The sequence below is a fragment of the Thamnophis sirtalis genome, unplaced genomic scaffold (assembly GCF_051295495.1).
Source record: "Thamnophis sirtalis isolate CommonGarterSnake01/CBP01778 unplaced genomic scaffold, rThaSir2_p1.2 scaffold_2, whole genome shotgun sequence".
In the NCBI taxonomy this organism is placed as follows: Eukaryota; Metazoa; Chordata; class Lepidosauria; order Squamata; family Natricidae; genus Thamnophis; species Thamnophis sirtalis.
The window spans coordinates 64,475,166-64,491,382 of record NW_028261382.1 but is presented as its reverse complement, the minus strand read 5'-3'; the positions used below and the strand labels follow the sequence as shown (position 1 = coordinate 64,491,382).

The 16,217-nt window shown below is 43.6% G+C and overlaps 1 protein-coding gene across 1 annotated transcript in view; it reads right to left on the bottom strand.

Moving 5' to 3' along the window:
* Window positions 1-11,890: 11,890 nt before the first annotated feature.
* SLC15A4 (solute carrier family 15 member 4) overlaps window positions 11,891-16,217 on the bottom strand; it is a 31,173-nt gene continuing 26,846 nt past the window's right edge. The window contains exons 7-8 of the mRNA XM_087705816.1: window positions 13,688-13,846; window positions 11,891-12,164 (exon numbers count right to left, since the gene is read on the bottom strand). Of these exons, the coding sequence (XP_087561942.1) occupies window positions 12,028-12,164; window positions 13,688-13,846 (296 nt within the window). The 3' untranslated portion in view covers window positions 11,891-12,027. The remainder of the gene's footprint in view (window positions 12,165-13,687; window positions 13,847-16,217) is intronic.

Sequence of the window (16,217 nt, the reverse complement as noted above, 5' to 3'; positions counted from 1 at the left end):
TTTAGAGAGGAATCCAAGTGGATAGTAGAGATAAAAGGCCGCACACTTTTTAGGTGTCTTGTAAAGGTTTGAAAAGGGACGCGGTGGCTCAGTGGCTAAGACACTGAGCTTGTCAATCAGAAAGGTCAGTAGTTGGGTGGTTCGAATCTCTAGTGAGCTCCCGTTACTTGTCCTAGCTTCTGCCAACCTAGCAGTTCAAAAAATGCAAGTAGAAAAATAGGAACCACCTTTGGTGGGAAGGTAACAACTTTCTGTGCACTTTTGCATTGAGTCATGCCGGCCACATGACCATAGAGACGTCTTTGGACAGCGCTGGCTCTTTGGCTTTGAAACGACTAGCACATATGTGCAAGGGGAACTTTCCCCTTTAACTTTAAAGGTTTGAAAAGTCTTGAGATCTAAAGAAACCTTGAGGGAGTTATCATGGTGGACTTCCCATTCCTTGAAATGAAGAAAATTGGGGATGATGCCTTGTGCAAGAGATTGAAACAGGGCTCATGTTTGGATTCAGCTGCATTTTTCCTTTGAAGGAACACATATGGAAATTTGGTTCTCCTTATCGTGCCTCTTTCTTTCCCCAACAGCCATTTAGGGCAAAGGAGACTTATTCTACAGAGATTCCAATCCCAAAGCTTCCCATTGGTCCAAAATTAACATAATCCACTGAAGTGTCTTGGAGAAGACAACTTTGGCAAGGAAATTCTAGACTGAGATGTGTCCCATGAGCTCCTCCTGACTATAAGCAACGACAAAAGCAACACCTCCACATTGCAATGTAAGTTTCATTCCCCTATGGGTCCTGTGTGTGATGTCACAATGCACATAGAAAGGGGGTAGGGCACCACAACATTGCTTTATTCAGCCTAACCACCAGTGGGTAGATAGAACAGCCAACTCTGGTTGTTGGGTTAGCCTTGTAATGAATAAGCACCACTTGACATTGAGCGTTGTCTAATCCACATCCATGTCTATCTTAGAAGGTTTTTCCCCCCACTCCCTTGAAGGCAAACCCAATGGCCTGTTTGAGAGGACAGAGCTGATCTGGAAACCAGAATGTCATCTTCTCCTTTCTTAAGAGAGCAATCATCTTGAAATTAACAGATTAACAGAGCTGGAAGGGAGCTCTAGTCCAACCCTCTGCTCAAGCAGGAGACCCTACACTATTTCTGACAGATGGTAGTCCAGTCTCTTCTTGAAAGCCTCCACTGATGAAGCTCCCCCAATTTCCAAAGGCAACTTCTGTTCCATCAGTTGATTGTTCTCACTGTCAGAAAATTCCTCCTTATTTGCAGGTTGAATCTCTTCTTGATCAGTTTCCATCCATTATTATTCATTGTCTGGTCTTCAGGTGCTTTGGAAAATAGGTTGTCTCCCTCCTTTCTGTGGCAGCCCCTCAAATATTGGTTCATTCTAAGCAGAACAGAAATTAGTTCATTCTAAGTGGAGCAGAAACCCTGATATCCAGCTTTTCATTCTGGTCCTCCTTTACTCGAAACAAAAATGAGTCCTAGTTCAACGGACTAGGGTTGAGTTGGCTGGATTTCCACAACCCAATGAACCAGAGCTGGTCAAATCTGTGTGACTGCTGCTCCCTTGGTTCAGCTTGGCTGGTGTTAACCTTGATTAGCTATCTCTGGGTGTAGTCCAGCACAGGGGCCCCCAACCTTTTGGACCTCAGGGACCACTAAATTCATAATTTTAAATCCCATGGACCACTAATATGATCTGCCTAATGACTGGCTGGATGGGCGTGGCTAGGTGGTCATGTGACTGGATGGGCATGGCTAACTCGATGTCACTCACATCAAGGGGCACCTCGCCGGCCTCTACTCGCCCCTCCCCTCCCTCCCCTGCCCACTTGGGCTCCTTAGGGCCCCAACAGAAAGCAGTTGCTGGAGCGAAACAGTCACCATGAGAAAGAGTTGGTGAAAGAGCTCAGTTCAAATTGGATCTGACTGAGTAGGAGGCCCAGCAGAAGCACCTCACTGAGGACTAGGAACATAGGCTTTCCAAGCAGAGGGAAGACCTGTGGGAGTGCAAGGCCAGGTACCTGCGCCTGGAGGCTCAGCGGGCTGACATGGTCAGCTAGTTCCAGGCCATGATGCAGTCCCACTGGAACAAGGTCCTCCGGCTCTTCACCACCAGTGATGTTTCTCTCCACCTTTGCCCAAAGCCCCAGACCAGGAGGCTGAAGCAGACCCCAAGTCAGAATTTCTGCCCCCCTCCGACCTGCACAAAAAGACCTCCAAGGGGGAGATTCTCTGCAGCAACACAAGCGTTCATTGCACGTATCCATCCCAGGGGCCGTAGTTGAGGACCCCTGATTTAGTGCAATATAAAAAATGCAAATAATTTTTCTGCGGACCACCAAAATTTTCTCTCAGACCACCAGTGGTCCACGGGTCCCCAGTTAGTGACCGCTAGTCCAGCATATCAACTTGGCCCTGGAGTGTTTACAGCTGACAGCATTGTATGAATTCAGAAAATTGGTTCATTTAGTTACTCAGGTTAAACGTGTTGTGCGAATGAAGCTTCTAAAAGCTTTCCAGACTGCTTGCAAAGGGGAATATGCTCTGTCAATCATCATTAGGGATACTTAAATGCCTCATTACATTTTATTTGTGCCCTGTTTGGGTTTGGGCTTTTCTCCCACCCAAAACACCTGTCTTATTTTACTTCTTTCTTTGGGAAATGTAGACCAACTTTTTTATTATTATTATTATTATCATTGTTATTATTTTAACAAGACTGGCCTGGTATTCACTGTAAACGGAATGAATGTAATATTTATTTCTACGTGTCCACCGTTGTAATTAAAACGTTTCCATGGCTTTGTTGCATGAAATGTCCATCTGGGTTCAGTTTCAAGTGGGAGAAAAGACCCTGGATTCATGGAAGTTGCTTGGAAAGAAGGTTTATTGATGATGGACAGGATCACATGGTTTGAGGTCCTGGGGGTGGAAAGGGTATAGATTAGAGATGGTATTCAGCAGGTTCTGAGCAGTTCTGGAGAACCAGTAGCAGAAATATTAAATAGTTCGGAGAACCGGCAAATGCCACCTCTGGCTGACCCCGCCCCCATCTATTATCTGCCTCCCAAGTCCCAGCTGATCAGGAGGAAATGGGAATTTTACAATATCCTTCTCCTGGAATGAGGAGGGAATGGGGATTTTGCAGTTTTCTTCCCCAGGAGTATGTTTTCTGCCTGATCCTATTCTTCCTCTGTGTTGTGTCTACGTGACTTTCTTGTTGCGTCTTGAAATATTGTGCAGCCATCTTTGACAAATAGAAACCTTGCCATTAAATGAACTAAAATACCCTTATTTAAACTGTCATTCCGGACATGAAGGCATTCCTGTTCAGTCAATCCTTGTTTGCGTGTAGATCAATTTGGCTGACCACAGGAAGATCCAGTCCAAAGTTTTGGCCACGTAACCGACTTCAATCTCTAGGCTGTTTTCCTCCTGATGTCCAAGCAACCACTCCCAGCAAGTGAGTCTATTTTTTTTAAAAAAAAGCGGGGGGGGGAATAAACCAGGAGTTAGTGTGATGAACCAGGATAGACCAAGTTCTAAAAGAAAGTTGATTATTCTCCAATGTAGCCAGAAGAGGGCGCCTGATAACTTCCTAACTGATAACTTGTGAATTTTGCTCTCTACTTCTGCCTTCTCCAAATCCTTTGCAAAAAAAAAACCAGTGCTGCGCTAAAGCGTTGTTGTTGGGGTGTGTGTGTGTGTTTGAGTGTGAGAGAGAGAGAAGGGGAGGGGAGAGTTTGTAGGAAAAACAACAACAACTAGCTATGCTTGGGATATTTGACACTAGGAGGTTTGCTGAGTAAACGGTTTCCCACCGTTAAAATTGGTTCTGTGGTTCTATGAGCTCTTTAAAGTGCTACCTTTTGGGGGGAGAGGAAAAAAGCTCCCCTACACACTTCTTCTTTTGCTGCATCCAACAGCTTTTGAATAGCTAGGCTGCTGGATTCAGAAGCTGAGCTTGCTGTTAATGCTTTCCCAGCTTTTGAAAGACTTTTGAAATGAGCTGTTGAAATTGCAAGTATGGAAAGAGAAAATAAAAGAAAAAAGAGGAAGGGAAGGGAAAGGAAAGGTGGGGAAGGGAAGGGAAGGAAGGGGAAAGAAAAGAAAGGGAAGAGAGAAGGAAAGGAGGGAAAGGAAAGAAGGGAAGGGAAAGGAAAGGTGGGAAAAGAAGTAAAGACAAAATAGAAAGGGAAGGGAAGGGAAAGAAAGGAAGGAGGGAAAGAAAGGAAAGGAAAGGAAAAGAGGGAAGAAAAGAAAAGGAAACGCAGGAAAGGAAGGAAAGAGGGAAGGGAGAAGGAAGGAAAGAAAAGAAAAGGGGAGAAAGGAAAGGAGGAAAAGGAAATGAGGGAAGAAAAAGAAAGGAAAGAGGGAAGGGAAAGGAAAGGAAGAAAAGGAAAGGAGGGAAGACAGGAAAAGAGGGAAGGGGAAGGAAAGGAAAGAAAAGAAAAGGGGGAAGGGAAGGAAATGAGGGAAGAAAAAGGTAAAGAAAAGAGGGAACGGAAAGAAAAGGAAAGGGGGAAAAGGAAAGGAGGAAAAGGAAAGGAAAGGAGGGAAGAAAATGGGAAAGAAAAGAGGGAAAGGAAAGGAAAGGGGGGAAAGGAAAGGAGGAAAAGGAAAGAAAAGAGGGAAGGGAAAGGAAAGAGGGAAAGGAAAGGGGGGAAAGGAAGGAAAGGAAATAGCTCTGAATTGCTGGAAGAACAAAACCAACTTCCCCACCTGCAGGGGTGGAAGACAGCCACCCTGTCCTTCTTAGAGTTCTCCATGGTAACATGGGAAGAGAGAACTCTACTCTACATTAGGGTTGAAAGTTCTCCATCTGTAGGCTTTTATGAAGAGGTTGGGCAGACCATCCTAGAGGCTGGCCAAGTTGCTTTTCCTGCAGATGACCAAAGGCTTGGAGGAGAAGTTCCTTGGGGTTCCATCAGCTCCTCCATTCTGTGGTTCTATGATTTATGGATGCAGCCTATTTAGCCATTGGCAAATGACCATTCAAAGCAGCCATTCTTTTATTAAACCTCATATTGGCACCAAACAGGAAAAAAGATGAATTCCATTTGGACGGCAGTTGCCATATTATGGGAGATAGATTGAACTTTTGTTTGGCTCGACAAGGAATTAAACATCTCTTGGATGCTTTTCCTTTTTATTTCCTAATTAGGACCCCAACTTCTTTTGGAGAATAAATTCAGACCATTGGCTGTGGTCAGCCTCATAAAGGATCTCATTATTATAGAGCTGCTCCAAAGCCATGCGATGAGTTATAATTATTTTCTTCTTTCTTAATTGGGCCGTCTGTGTCTCTTGTTTCCAAATATGGCTGGAAAACAAATGACTAATTGCGGGGAAACTTTGCTGGTTTTTTTTAAAAAAATTGGCATGCAGGAAATGAAACTCGGCAGAAAATGCTGCCCCAAAAAAACCTCGGCAAAATTCACCCAATGAAAGCTTTTCTTTTAGTTTTTTGCCATGGGCGGGGGGAGGGAGGGAAGGACAGATTTTATGAGCACGGTCGAAGGTAGCCTTTGAAAATATTGGCTTAGGAAAGCTGTACGTGTTACTCTAGGCATTCATTCTGTCTGTCTGTCTGTCTGTCTGTCTGTCTGTCTGTCTGTCTCTCTCTCTCTCTCTCTCTCTCTCTCTCTCTCTCTCTCTCGTCTTCTCTGCTTCTCCTTCTCCCTTTCTCCTCCTCCCTCTCCTTCTCTTCTCTTATCCCCTCCCCCTCATCTGCTTCATTTTCTATTTCTCCTTTCTCATTCCATTCCATATTCTATTCTGCTCTATTCTATTCTATTCCATTCCATTCCATTCCATTTTCCATTCCAATTCCAATTCCATTCTATATTCTATTCTGCTCTGCTCTGCTCTACTCCATTCCAATTCTAATTCCATTCTATATTCTATTCTGCTCTATTCTATTCTGCTCTATTCCTTTTCTATTCCATTCCTATTCTATTCCTATTCTGCTCTATTCTATTCTGCTCTATCCTGTCCTATCCTATCCTTACTTAGAGTGCTCAGCAGTTGGAAAGAGACATGACCTGTTACATCCCCCCTTCCCCGCCTCATAAACAGCGGTGTTTTGCTAACCTCAGGAACCCTCCAATCTAACCCGCGCTTCCCGAAATGCAGACCCGTTCTGATATTTCATTTCCCTTCCGCCTGAAATCTATATAAAAATATTTCAAGTGCTCTCTGCCAATATTAAAAACACTCCAGAAGGTGCACACACGCTGCAATTTTGAATTATTGCTTCCCTGCACACTTATATATATATTTTCCCCCTCCGCACGTAAGTCTTCGGTACACAATATTTTTGATGTGTTTTTAAAAGCAAGAATCATAGCAATTTAACAATACTGCCTTGGCAGCCAGCGCATGTTATGCCTTGGAAACTGGGCGCTGTTATGATTCTCCGAGTGCGATTTCTGAATTATTAACCTTTCATAAATACTTAGCTGGAGCATTAATGGATTTACAACGGCTGGGTTTGGAATGGATAGCGGCAGACCGATTTAAGGTACATTATCTTCCAAATAGAGAAGCAGGTGACATAACCACAAGCGAGAAGAAAAGAACCCAAGTAACCAATAAAAACAGTCAACCCTGAATGCTTGCCTTCTTCGGGATTGCTGTTGTCCTCCCTGTAAATTGCAGGCAGTCCTCAACTTATGTCCATTACAGTTGTAAGGTAAAATGGCTCACCCCTGGGACCAAGCCACTTGTACGTCCTTGTCTTGTTTTTTTCATCCAATGATCAGTTTTGCCATGTACTACCCTCCCTTTCTTGGCTAAACAGATGATAACATTCTCTCCAGCAAATGAGGTTTAATTTCTTAAACTCTTCTCACAAATTTCCTGTAATCCCCAGGAGAGATACAGGACTGATAGCAATAGCACTATGCCTCTTCACAGTGCTTTCCAGCCTTCTCTAAGCGGTTTTAGAGTCAGCCTATTTTATAAACTCAGCCTATTACTCCCAACAATCTGGGTCCTCATTTTACCGACCTTGGAAGGATGGAAAGCTGAGCCAACCTTGAGCCATCAGAGCCTGCAATACATAGATATAGATATAGATGACAAAAAAATGGCAAAAAATAGAGAAAATAGATATTAGATAGATAGATAGATAGATAGATAGATAGATAGATAGATAGATAGATAGATAGATAGATAGATAGATAGAAGACATGATTATGATTATGATCGTAGAAGATAGATGATTATGATTACGATAGATGAGATAGATAAGGATAGATAGGTAGGTAGGTAGGTAGGTAGGTAGGTAGGTAGGTAGATAGATAGATAGATAGATAGATAGATAGATAGATAGATAGATAGATAGATAGATAGATGATAGATAGATAGATAGATAGATAATAGAAGACAGATGATTATGATGATAGATAAGATAGATAATGATAGATAGATAGATAGATAGATAGATAGATAGATAGATAGATAGATAGATGGATGGATGGATGGATGGATGGATGGATGGGTGGGTGGGTGGGTGGGTGGGTGGGTGGGTGGGTGGGTGGGTGGGTGGATGGATGGACTGATAGAATGATAGATGAAACAGATAGAGAGGTAGACGTAGATGATAGACAGATGATCTCTGCTTCTTTTTCCATTTTCAAAAGGAAGGGCAGGACTTTTGAAAACTCCATATGGGAAAAAACCCCGACAGTGTCAACATCATCGGATGACTGAGATTAAAGGTTGGTTAGTTTGATTTCACGACGGGATAATTCTAGCCCATCAAGCCATTAAGATCTGACAGCCATTGAGGTGTAAATTTTCCCCCCTCTTCAGAGGAATAGATGTTAAATCACCCCAAATTTCCTCTCTTAAGAGGAGAGTCGCTTAAATACCTAATAGACGGAGGAGGAGGAGGAGGAGGAGGAGTGACTTTAGTTAGGTGCTCAGAGATCAGCCTAATAAGATATTGTAAAATAGAATAAAACACACATTTCGCAAACTGAGATGGGTTCAGGATTGACACCAAGGGTTAGGTTTATAAATCAGATTCATTTATCAGGATATTAGCTTTTATGTGATGGCAGGCCTTCACATAAGTAAGTCCTTGACGTACAACGGCACTGAAAAAGTCATTTATGACCATTGTTCACACTTACATCCGTTGCAGTATCCCCCATAGCCGCTTAATCAAAATTCAGATGCCAGTTGCCATGTCTTAGGGTCCCTGATCCCCTTTTACGACCTTCTGACAAGCCAAGTCAATGGGAACATTTAATGTGTGGCTCAACAACAGCAGTGATTCATTTAACAACCATGGTAGCAAAATGGGGCAAAACTCACTTCACAACTGTCTCGCTTGGTAAAGCGAAATTGGGGGCTCAGTTGTAGTCGTAAGTCGAGAATTGCATTTTACTGTTTGCAGAAAGAAAGGTAGCTTCTCTTAGCACATGCTGGATTTCTGTTTACGGGGAAAATAGCAATAGCAACAGCCCTTGGAGTTATAAACCGCTTCACATGCTTTATAGCACTAAGCAGTTCAGAGTCAGCCCATTGCCTCCAACAATCTGGGACCTCATTTTACCCACCTCGGAAGGAGGGAAGGCTGTCAAACTTGAGCTGGTCAGGATCAAACTGTCGAATTGCAGGCAGCTGGCAGGCAGCAGTAGTAGCTTGCAGTACTGCATTCTAACCACTGCCTACCATGGATGGATGGATGGATGGATGGAAGAGGAAAAGGAAGAGCAATAGAAATAGCACTTAGACATATACCGCTTCATAATGTTTTATAGCCCTCTCTAAGGGGTTTACAGATTCTGCCTCTTGCCCCCAACAATCTGGGTCCTCATTTTACCCACCTCGGAAGGAGGGAAGGCTGAGTCAACCTTGTGCTGGCCAGGATCAAACTGCTGAATTGCAGGCAGCCAGCAGTAGCAGCCTGCAGTACTACGTTCCAACCACTGCACCACCACCACGGCTCTTACAATGAAGGCATTTTGAAACGGTGCCATTCAGGGGTGTCTCCATTCTCTGGTTTCTGGTCAACGGATGCCCCAAAAGTTCGGCCTCGCTTGATTTATTTCCCAATGATTTATTTCCCAGTCCAGAAGAAAAGGACTTAAAAAGGCAGGACGATGTTTCTGCTACATTAAATCAGCCACTGAACCCGAAAGCATAAACGATGAATTGCCAAGGTATTTCTTTAATTAGCCATAAAGTTAATTGGTTAGGCTTTCAGGGGAAAAGAAGACTGACCCAGAATGTGGTAAATCTTTATAAGGAAACCTGTTCAGGCAAAAATGCCACGTTCATCTCCAGGAATCCAAATAAATGGATATTGAAGATTTAGACACTGGCGGACAAAAGAGCAAAATTGTGCCAAAAGTTGCAAGGTTCACTTTGTCCCTGGGATCAGAGGGTGGAGCCTGACCTGGCAAAATTAGAGGCTGTCTACATTTAGTGACTGCCTCACACAGCAACCCTTAATAGTGATGGAGATGAAAAAGTTAACTTTGCTACCAGTCCTTGCGTTGATGGCTTTTGCAGGTCTGCCCAGCAAGAAAAGATGGAAGATGGCAAGTAAAATTGGGGTTAACAGATTAAGAGTTGGAAAGGACTTCGTAGGTCATCTAGTCCAACCCCCAGCCCAAGCAGGAGACTCTACACCATTTCTGACAGATTGCAGTCCAGTCTCTTCTTAAAAGCTTCCAATGATGAAGCTCCCACAACTTCTGAAGGCAACTTCTGTTCCATGGGTTGATTGTTTTCCCTGTCAGAAAATTTAACCTTATTTCCAGGTTGAACCTCTCCTTGTTCAGTTTCCATCTATTATTCCTTGTCTGGCCTTCGGGTGCTTTGGAGAATAGCCTGACCCACTCCTCTCTGTGGCAGCCCCTCAAATATTGGAAGATGCTCCCCTGTCTCCCCTGGTCACTAGACTAGCCATGCCCAGTTCCTGCAACTGTTCTTCCTATGTTTAGCTTCCAGTCCCGTAAGTTGTGCTTGGGTTTCATTTAGTAACCTCCTCACTGAACGACCAAGTGGCTAGTCTCACTGTGATTGCTAAATGAAGATGACCTGTAGAAGGAACAAAATATTCCCACCAAGGTGTACGATGTGCTAAGTTATGTTGTTTGTACAATATTATAAAATATAAATAGACCAATGAAGATAAAAATTGGACACGTTTCTTAGGTTATTACACAGGAGCTTTGGTGTCTTGTCAGTAATGATTATAGATGGAAAACCTATTTGAAAAAATTATGGTATTCACTGGTTTTCAAGTTTCTAGCCCTTATGAACTGTGAAAATAGCTTCCAACAGCGACGTAGCACAGTTTCTTAAGTATTGAGTTTATTCGCAGACATTTTGCACCTTGCAACTAAAAAAAAAAGACTGAATTTGGAGAGAAAATGAAGAGACCAAGTTTGTTTTAAAATTTATTTACACAGGCTCACATCACAAGGTTTTTGTAAACAAGTTAAAAGGGAAGATACTTGATATTTTTTAAAAGAGAAGGGCTGCCTGCTAACCCTGTTTAAGAATTAAAGAGCAATTTTCAGGGTTTTTTTTTTTTAAAAAAACAGGCAAAGTTTCTTCCCTCCAATGGCTCTAAAATTCAGTGCAAAGAATTGGTTAAAAGGGTTTCCGAGTCAAGGTTGTGTGTCTGAGACAACTTGGAAAACATGAGCGGAGGAGAAATTGAGAATTTTGTTTGCATGTTCATCTCGGATTTCAACCCATATGTCATTAAAAAAAACCTGGAAAGGAAGGGAGGGAGGGAGAAAAAGGGAGGAAGAAGGAAGCAAAGAATAGAGGGAGAGCAATGAGAAGGAAGGGAGGGAGAAAAAGGGGGGAGGAAGAAAAAGGAAGCAAGCAAGGAATATAGGGAGGGTGGACAATGAGAAGGAAAGAAGGAAGGAAAATAAAGGAGGAGGAAGGAAGGAAGGAAGCAAACAAGGAATATAGGGAGGGAGGGAGGGCAATGAGAAGGGAGGGAGGAAGGAAGGAATATAGTGAGGGTGAGTGGGAGGGTAATGAGAAAGAAGGAGGGAGGGGGAAGCAAGCAAGCAAGGAATATAGGGAGGGGGGGCAATGAGAAGGAAGGAGGGAGGGAGGGAGGGAGGGAGGAAGGTGGAAGAGGAAGCAAGCAAGCAAGGAATATAGGGAGGGAGGGCAATGAGAAGGAAGGAGGGAGGGAGGAGGAGGAAGCAAGCAAGGAATATAGGAATGGAGGGCAATGAGAAGGAAAGAAGGAAGGAAGGAAGGAAGGAAGGAAAGAAGGAAGGAAAGGGTCAGAAAATAGGCAAAATTACAAAGCCAAACCAGTTTCACACTCCCAAATAATTGCTAACATAAAACCAAACCACAACATCTCCCAAAATCTACAGTAGATTAAAAAACATCCTTTATTTCAGTCTAACTAGACCTCTTCATAGCTTGGACTAAATGAACTATGATCCCCAGCCCTAACGCCAGAACCGTTGGTAGAGCTTTGGAGTTCTACCCATGCGGACAACCGGTGCATGTGTGTGTGTGTGTGTGTGAGAGAGAGAGAGAGAGAGAGAGAGGGAGGGAGGGAGGGAGAGGGAGGGTTCGATGCACAGCACAGCAACTCATAAACCTGGCTTGACGCCTGCAACTTTTACCTCTGAACCTTTATGAAAGGCGTCCAAGGGGGGCGGGGGGGAGGAATTCTTTCCAAGCCAGGATCTGAACTGATCCGTTGGACAGTTCTGTCCATCTGTCTTTACATCACCCTGGAAGGGAATCTGAAATGCTTCCGGGTTCCAACGCCTGGCCTGCATTGCATTTACACCTTGTAAAATTAGTTTGCTAGCATAAGGCACTCTCTGCTTTGTATGTGTTTGTGTGTAAGATTTGGGGGGGGGAGCAACCTAGAAGTCAAAATCATGCAAATCAAAAGAAAATGCCCCTCCAAATGGCTCTTTCCTGCTGGATCAGCAACCTCTTCCGATCCCCACTGACTTCTGTTCGTCTTCTGTTACAGGCCTCGTCAAGTCCGTCCGGCATTAGTCCTCGCCTTCTGGCGGTCGTATTTGACGGACACGATGAGGAAAAGCAGCAGAGTGACACCCTGGATGACCGCCAGGAGGAAAAAGTAGTAGTTTAAATGGCAACCGTTGATGTTGCCTGCGAGGGGAAAAAAACAAGAGGCAGAGTAAGCAGCGGAACGGAGAAGAGAAATTAAGCAGAGACCTTCTCTTTTTTTTGTCTGTGGAAGGAGCCTGGGAAGTTAGGAAGTGTCCTAAAGGGAAAGAGGTATGATTTTAAGGCAAAGGTTGGGCCTCGCCTAAGGAAGATGTACAGCTAGGAAGAAAAGAGATGAGAAGAGAAGAGAGGAAGGAAGATAGAAAGGAAGGAGAAAAAGATGAATGGGAGGGAGAGGAAGGGAGGGAGGGAGAGGAAGGAAGGGAGGGAGAAGAAAGAGATTGAACGAGGGAGGAGGGAGAGGAAGGGAGGGAGGGAGGAAGAAGAAAGAGGTGGGAAGGGAAGGGAGGGAGGGAGGAAGATAGAAAGGAAAGAGAAAGAGATGGGAGGGAAACAGAAAACTCTCTGAATTTCGTCAGTCTGCTGACAATACCCCTGGGTCAAGGTGAAGCCTCTTTCCTTTGCAAGCATTAATTCAATTAAACCTTTTTTTTAAAAAATCCGAGGTGAGAACTGCACCCAAGCTCCTCCATTGACACTTGAAAAACAGGATATATATTTCCCCTGAAAAGCAGAGGGGCTTAAAAACTGCCTTTCCCCTCCCTGATTTTTTACGGATCAGACTGCGAATGCCATAAAAATCTTTTTCTCACTCACAAGGCAGAACTAATTTTAATTGTTTTAGAGGAACGCTGGCTGGCGATTTCGGGCTCTTACAGATCCATGAAGAAGATTTTGAGCCGACCCCGTGAATGGAGAAGGGATGGAAGAAACTGGATCAATTCATTGTGTTAATTATTGCACATCGAGCAATTTATAAGGGCTGGTTTTGCTGAATCAGTTTCTCAGAAGGACCTGAGAACTTTGAAGCTCTGCCTCCCCCCAAAAGTTCCCCATGGGCTCGTTTAATGAGGTAGAACGCTTCTATGTTACTAAGTTGGATCTCACCCAGCTTCTTCACCATGAGATGGTGGTTGTCCAAGATTTCAGAGGAGAATATATCATGGGTAGTCCTGGACTTATGGCCATGTAAGGCAGATGATCTCCAAGATTTCATAGGATATATTATGGGTAGTCCTGGACTTATGGTCATGGAAGGCAGATGTTCTCCAAGATTTCAGAGGAGAATATAGTATGGGTAGTCCTTGACTTATGGTCATGGGACAGATGTTCTCCAAGATTTCAGAGGATGATATGTTGGAGAATCTTGGAGAACCAGTATCTCCCTTGGTTGTTAAGCCGAAGGGCTTCTTGCTATAGACTCCTTGACTTACAACCAGGGGAGGTAGTGTTTCTCCAAGATTCAGTGGCGAATATGTTTATTATAGGGAGTCCTTGACTTACAACCGTGAGAGATAGTGGGTCCCCAAAATTTCAGAGGAGAATGTGTTTACTACAGAAAGTCCTAGACTTTGGGATCAGCCTTTGGGTAAACTTGAATGTGGTTTTCTGCCTGCCTATTTTTTTTTTTTAAAGAAAAATCCAAGCCAATAGAGATAACTGACCCAAATCTGTGTGGTTGCTCATCCAACCGATTGATTTGAGGGACACCAACTCCAGGAGACCGGAGCCCACGAAAGACCCGATTCCAGAAAAAAAAAAGAAGAGGCCCATTATTGCACTTTGCATCGATTTCGGAGCCGCGGAGTAGGCGAATTCCAAACCTGGAACACAAAAGAGAAGACACAGACAGACAGACCATGGTTTAGTTCTGTCAGAGTTTGTTGCAAAAATCAAATCCAGAAAGCACACACAGATAACTGATTCAGCAGGATTCATTAACTTCTTTATATACATAAATAACACATGAATAAATGTACAACGCCAACAGCAGATTCTTTCAACGTGGTAGAGAAGAGAAATTGTAAGCAGTTTCAAACACAGGCAGGCTATATATAGTTTCTTTTAGTCTCAGTTCACAGCTCAGCCACACCCAGACTCCAAACTGTTTCAGCTCCCATTGGCTGACCTTGTTACCATGTCTCTGCCGCTCATGAATATTCTCACACGTTCACAAGCTAACTTCAACAGAAAGACTTCTGTTTCTCTAGTCTCGAATTTCCCACCGCTTTATTTTGTTGAGAGTTGTAGTGCTAGGCGCAAAACCTAAGTCACTCTCAGGACGGTGTTGAAGCAATGGATTTTCAGTCATTTAAAATTTAGTTTAATTCACTTGCACTGCAGGTTTTATACACTCTTACTTTTATGGTGTTTGTGCCACTGGACAAGGATGTTTCTGACTTTTGTGCTTGGAAATTAAAAAAAACATGGCTGCCTCTGATGTCAACAACGAAAGCCCAGAATGCTATGCAGATTTTTTTTTTTTTGGGAAAATATATTTTCCAAAGCACCAGAAGGCAAGAAAAAAAATGGATGGAAACTAATCAAGGGGAGAAGCAACCTGGAATTGAGGAATAGCTTCCTGACAGTGAAGACAAATAACCAGTGGAACAGCTTGCGACCAGAAGTTGTAATGACTTCATTACTGGAGGTTTTCAAGAAGAGAGTGGAGAGCCATTTGTCATGAATGGTATAGGGTCTCCTGCTTGAGCAGGGAGCTGGACTAGAAGACCTCCAAGTTTCTATTCTATTCAATTCTATTCCTTATTCTCTTCTCTTCTGTTGTGTTTCTTATTCTGTTCTATTCTATATTCTAATTTATATTCTATTCTCTCTTTTCTTTTTCTCTTCTCTTTCCTTTCCCCTCCATTCCATTCTCTATTCTATTCTATTCTATTCTATTCTATTCAAGATAAAAGTAAAGGTTCCCCTTGCACATATGTGCTAGTCATTCCCGGCTCTAGGGTGCGGTGCTCATCTCCGTTTCAAAGTCAAAGAGCCAGTATTGTCTGAAGACGTCTCCGTGGTCATGTGGCTGGCATGACTCAACGCTGAAGGCGCACGGAACACTGTTCCCTTCTCACCAAAGGTGGTTCCTATTTTTCTACTTGCATTTTTAATGTGCTTTCGAACTGCTAGGTTGGCAGAAGCTGGGGCAAGTCACAGGAGCTCACTCCACTACACGGTGCTAGGGATTCAAACTGTCGACCTTTCTGATCGACAAGCTCAGCGTCTTAGCCACTGAGCCACTGCATCCTTATTCTATTCTAGTCTAGTCTAGTCTTTCCATTCCAATTCTCTCTGCATTCTCTCCAAATCTCTGAAAATTCCACCCTCTCGTGCTCAACACGCAGCTACAAGTAACTGAGCAGACTTGGAGAACCGTTGATCTCTTGATGGCATCCAAAAATGAGTTCTCTTCTCCAGCCGAAGCCTCTTCAGAACTCAAAGAGAGAAGCAAAAATCCTTATTTTCTAAATCCGAGTCACCCCTGGAGAAGAGAGGAGAAGAACGTGGCTCGTTCCCAAAGGAAAGGAACCAAATAAGGAACAGGAAAGTCTTGTTCTCCATCCAGAATTCAACCCCCCCTCCCACACACACCCAATCCCCCCCCTCTACACACACACACACACACACACACACCTTAAAGGTGCCTCTGGAGGCCTCTCAAGCAAATGGCCAAATTGCCATTTCAAATGTGTCCAGAGGGGAAGAATAATTCAATATTATGAATGGAAAATAAAGGCAGCCGGTGTATTGAATTTTAATGAAACCTAAATACCAGCAGTGTGATTGTTCTCGTGTACGGCTTCACGTTTGAGATCGAGCCACACACAGAGAAAAGAGACATGGCACTCAAAGGTTGCACATTCCTGGTTGAGGAAGATGGTCCTTTTGCAGATCAAGTGTTTATTTATTTGTTTGTACCTGGCTCTCCTTGATCTTTACGAGTAACTCAAGGAGGAGGACACATATCCAGCACACCTTCCTCACACAACAACAAGCTTGAGTAGTGAGTTGGGGTGAGAGAGAGAGGGACTAGCCCAAAGTCATCCACCTGGCTTTCATGCCTAATGTGGAACTAGAATTCTCAGTCTCCTACTGATGGGCCAAAATCACCCAGACAGTTTTCATGTCCAAGGCAGGACTAGAACTCCCAGTCTCTTGGTGAGTGGCCCAAACTCTCCCAGCTGG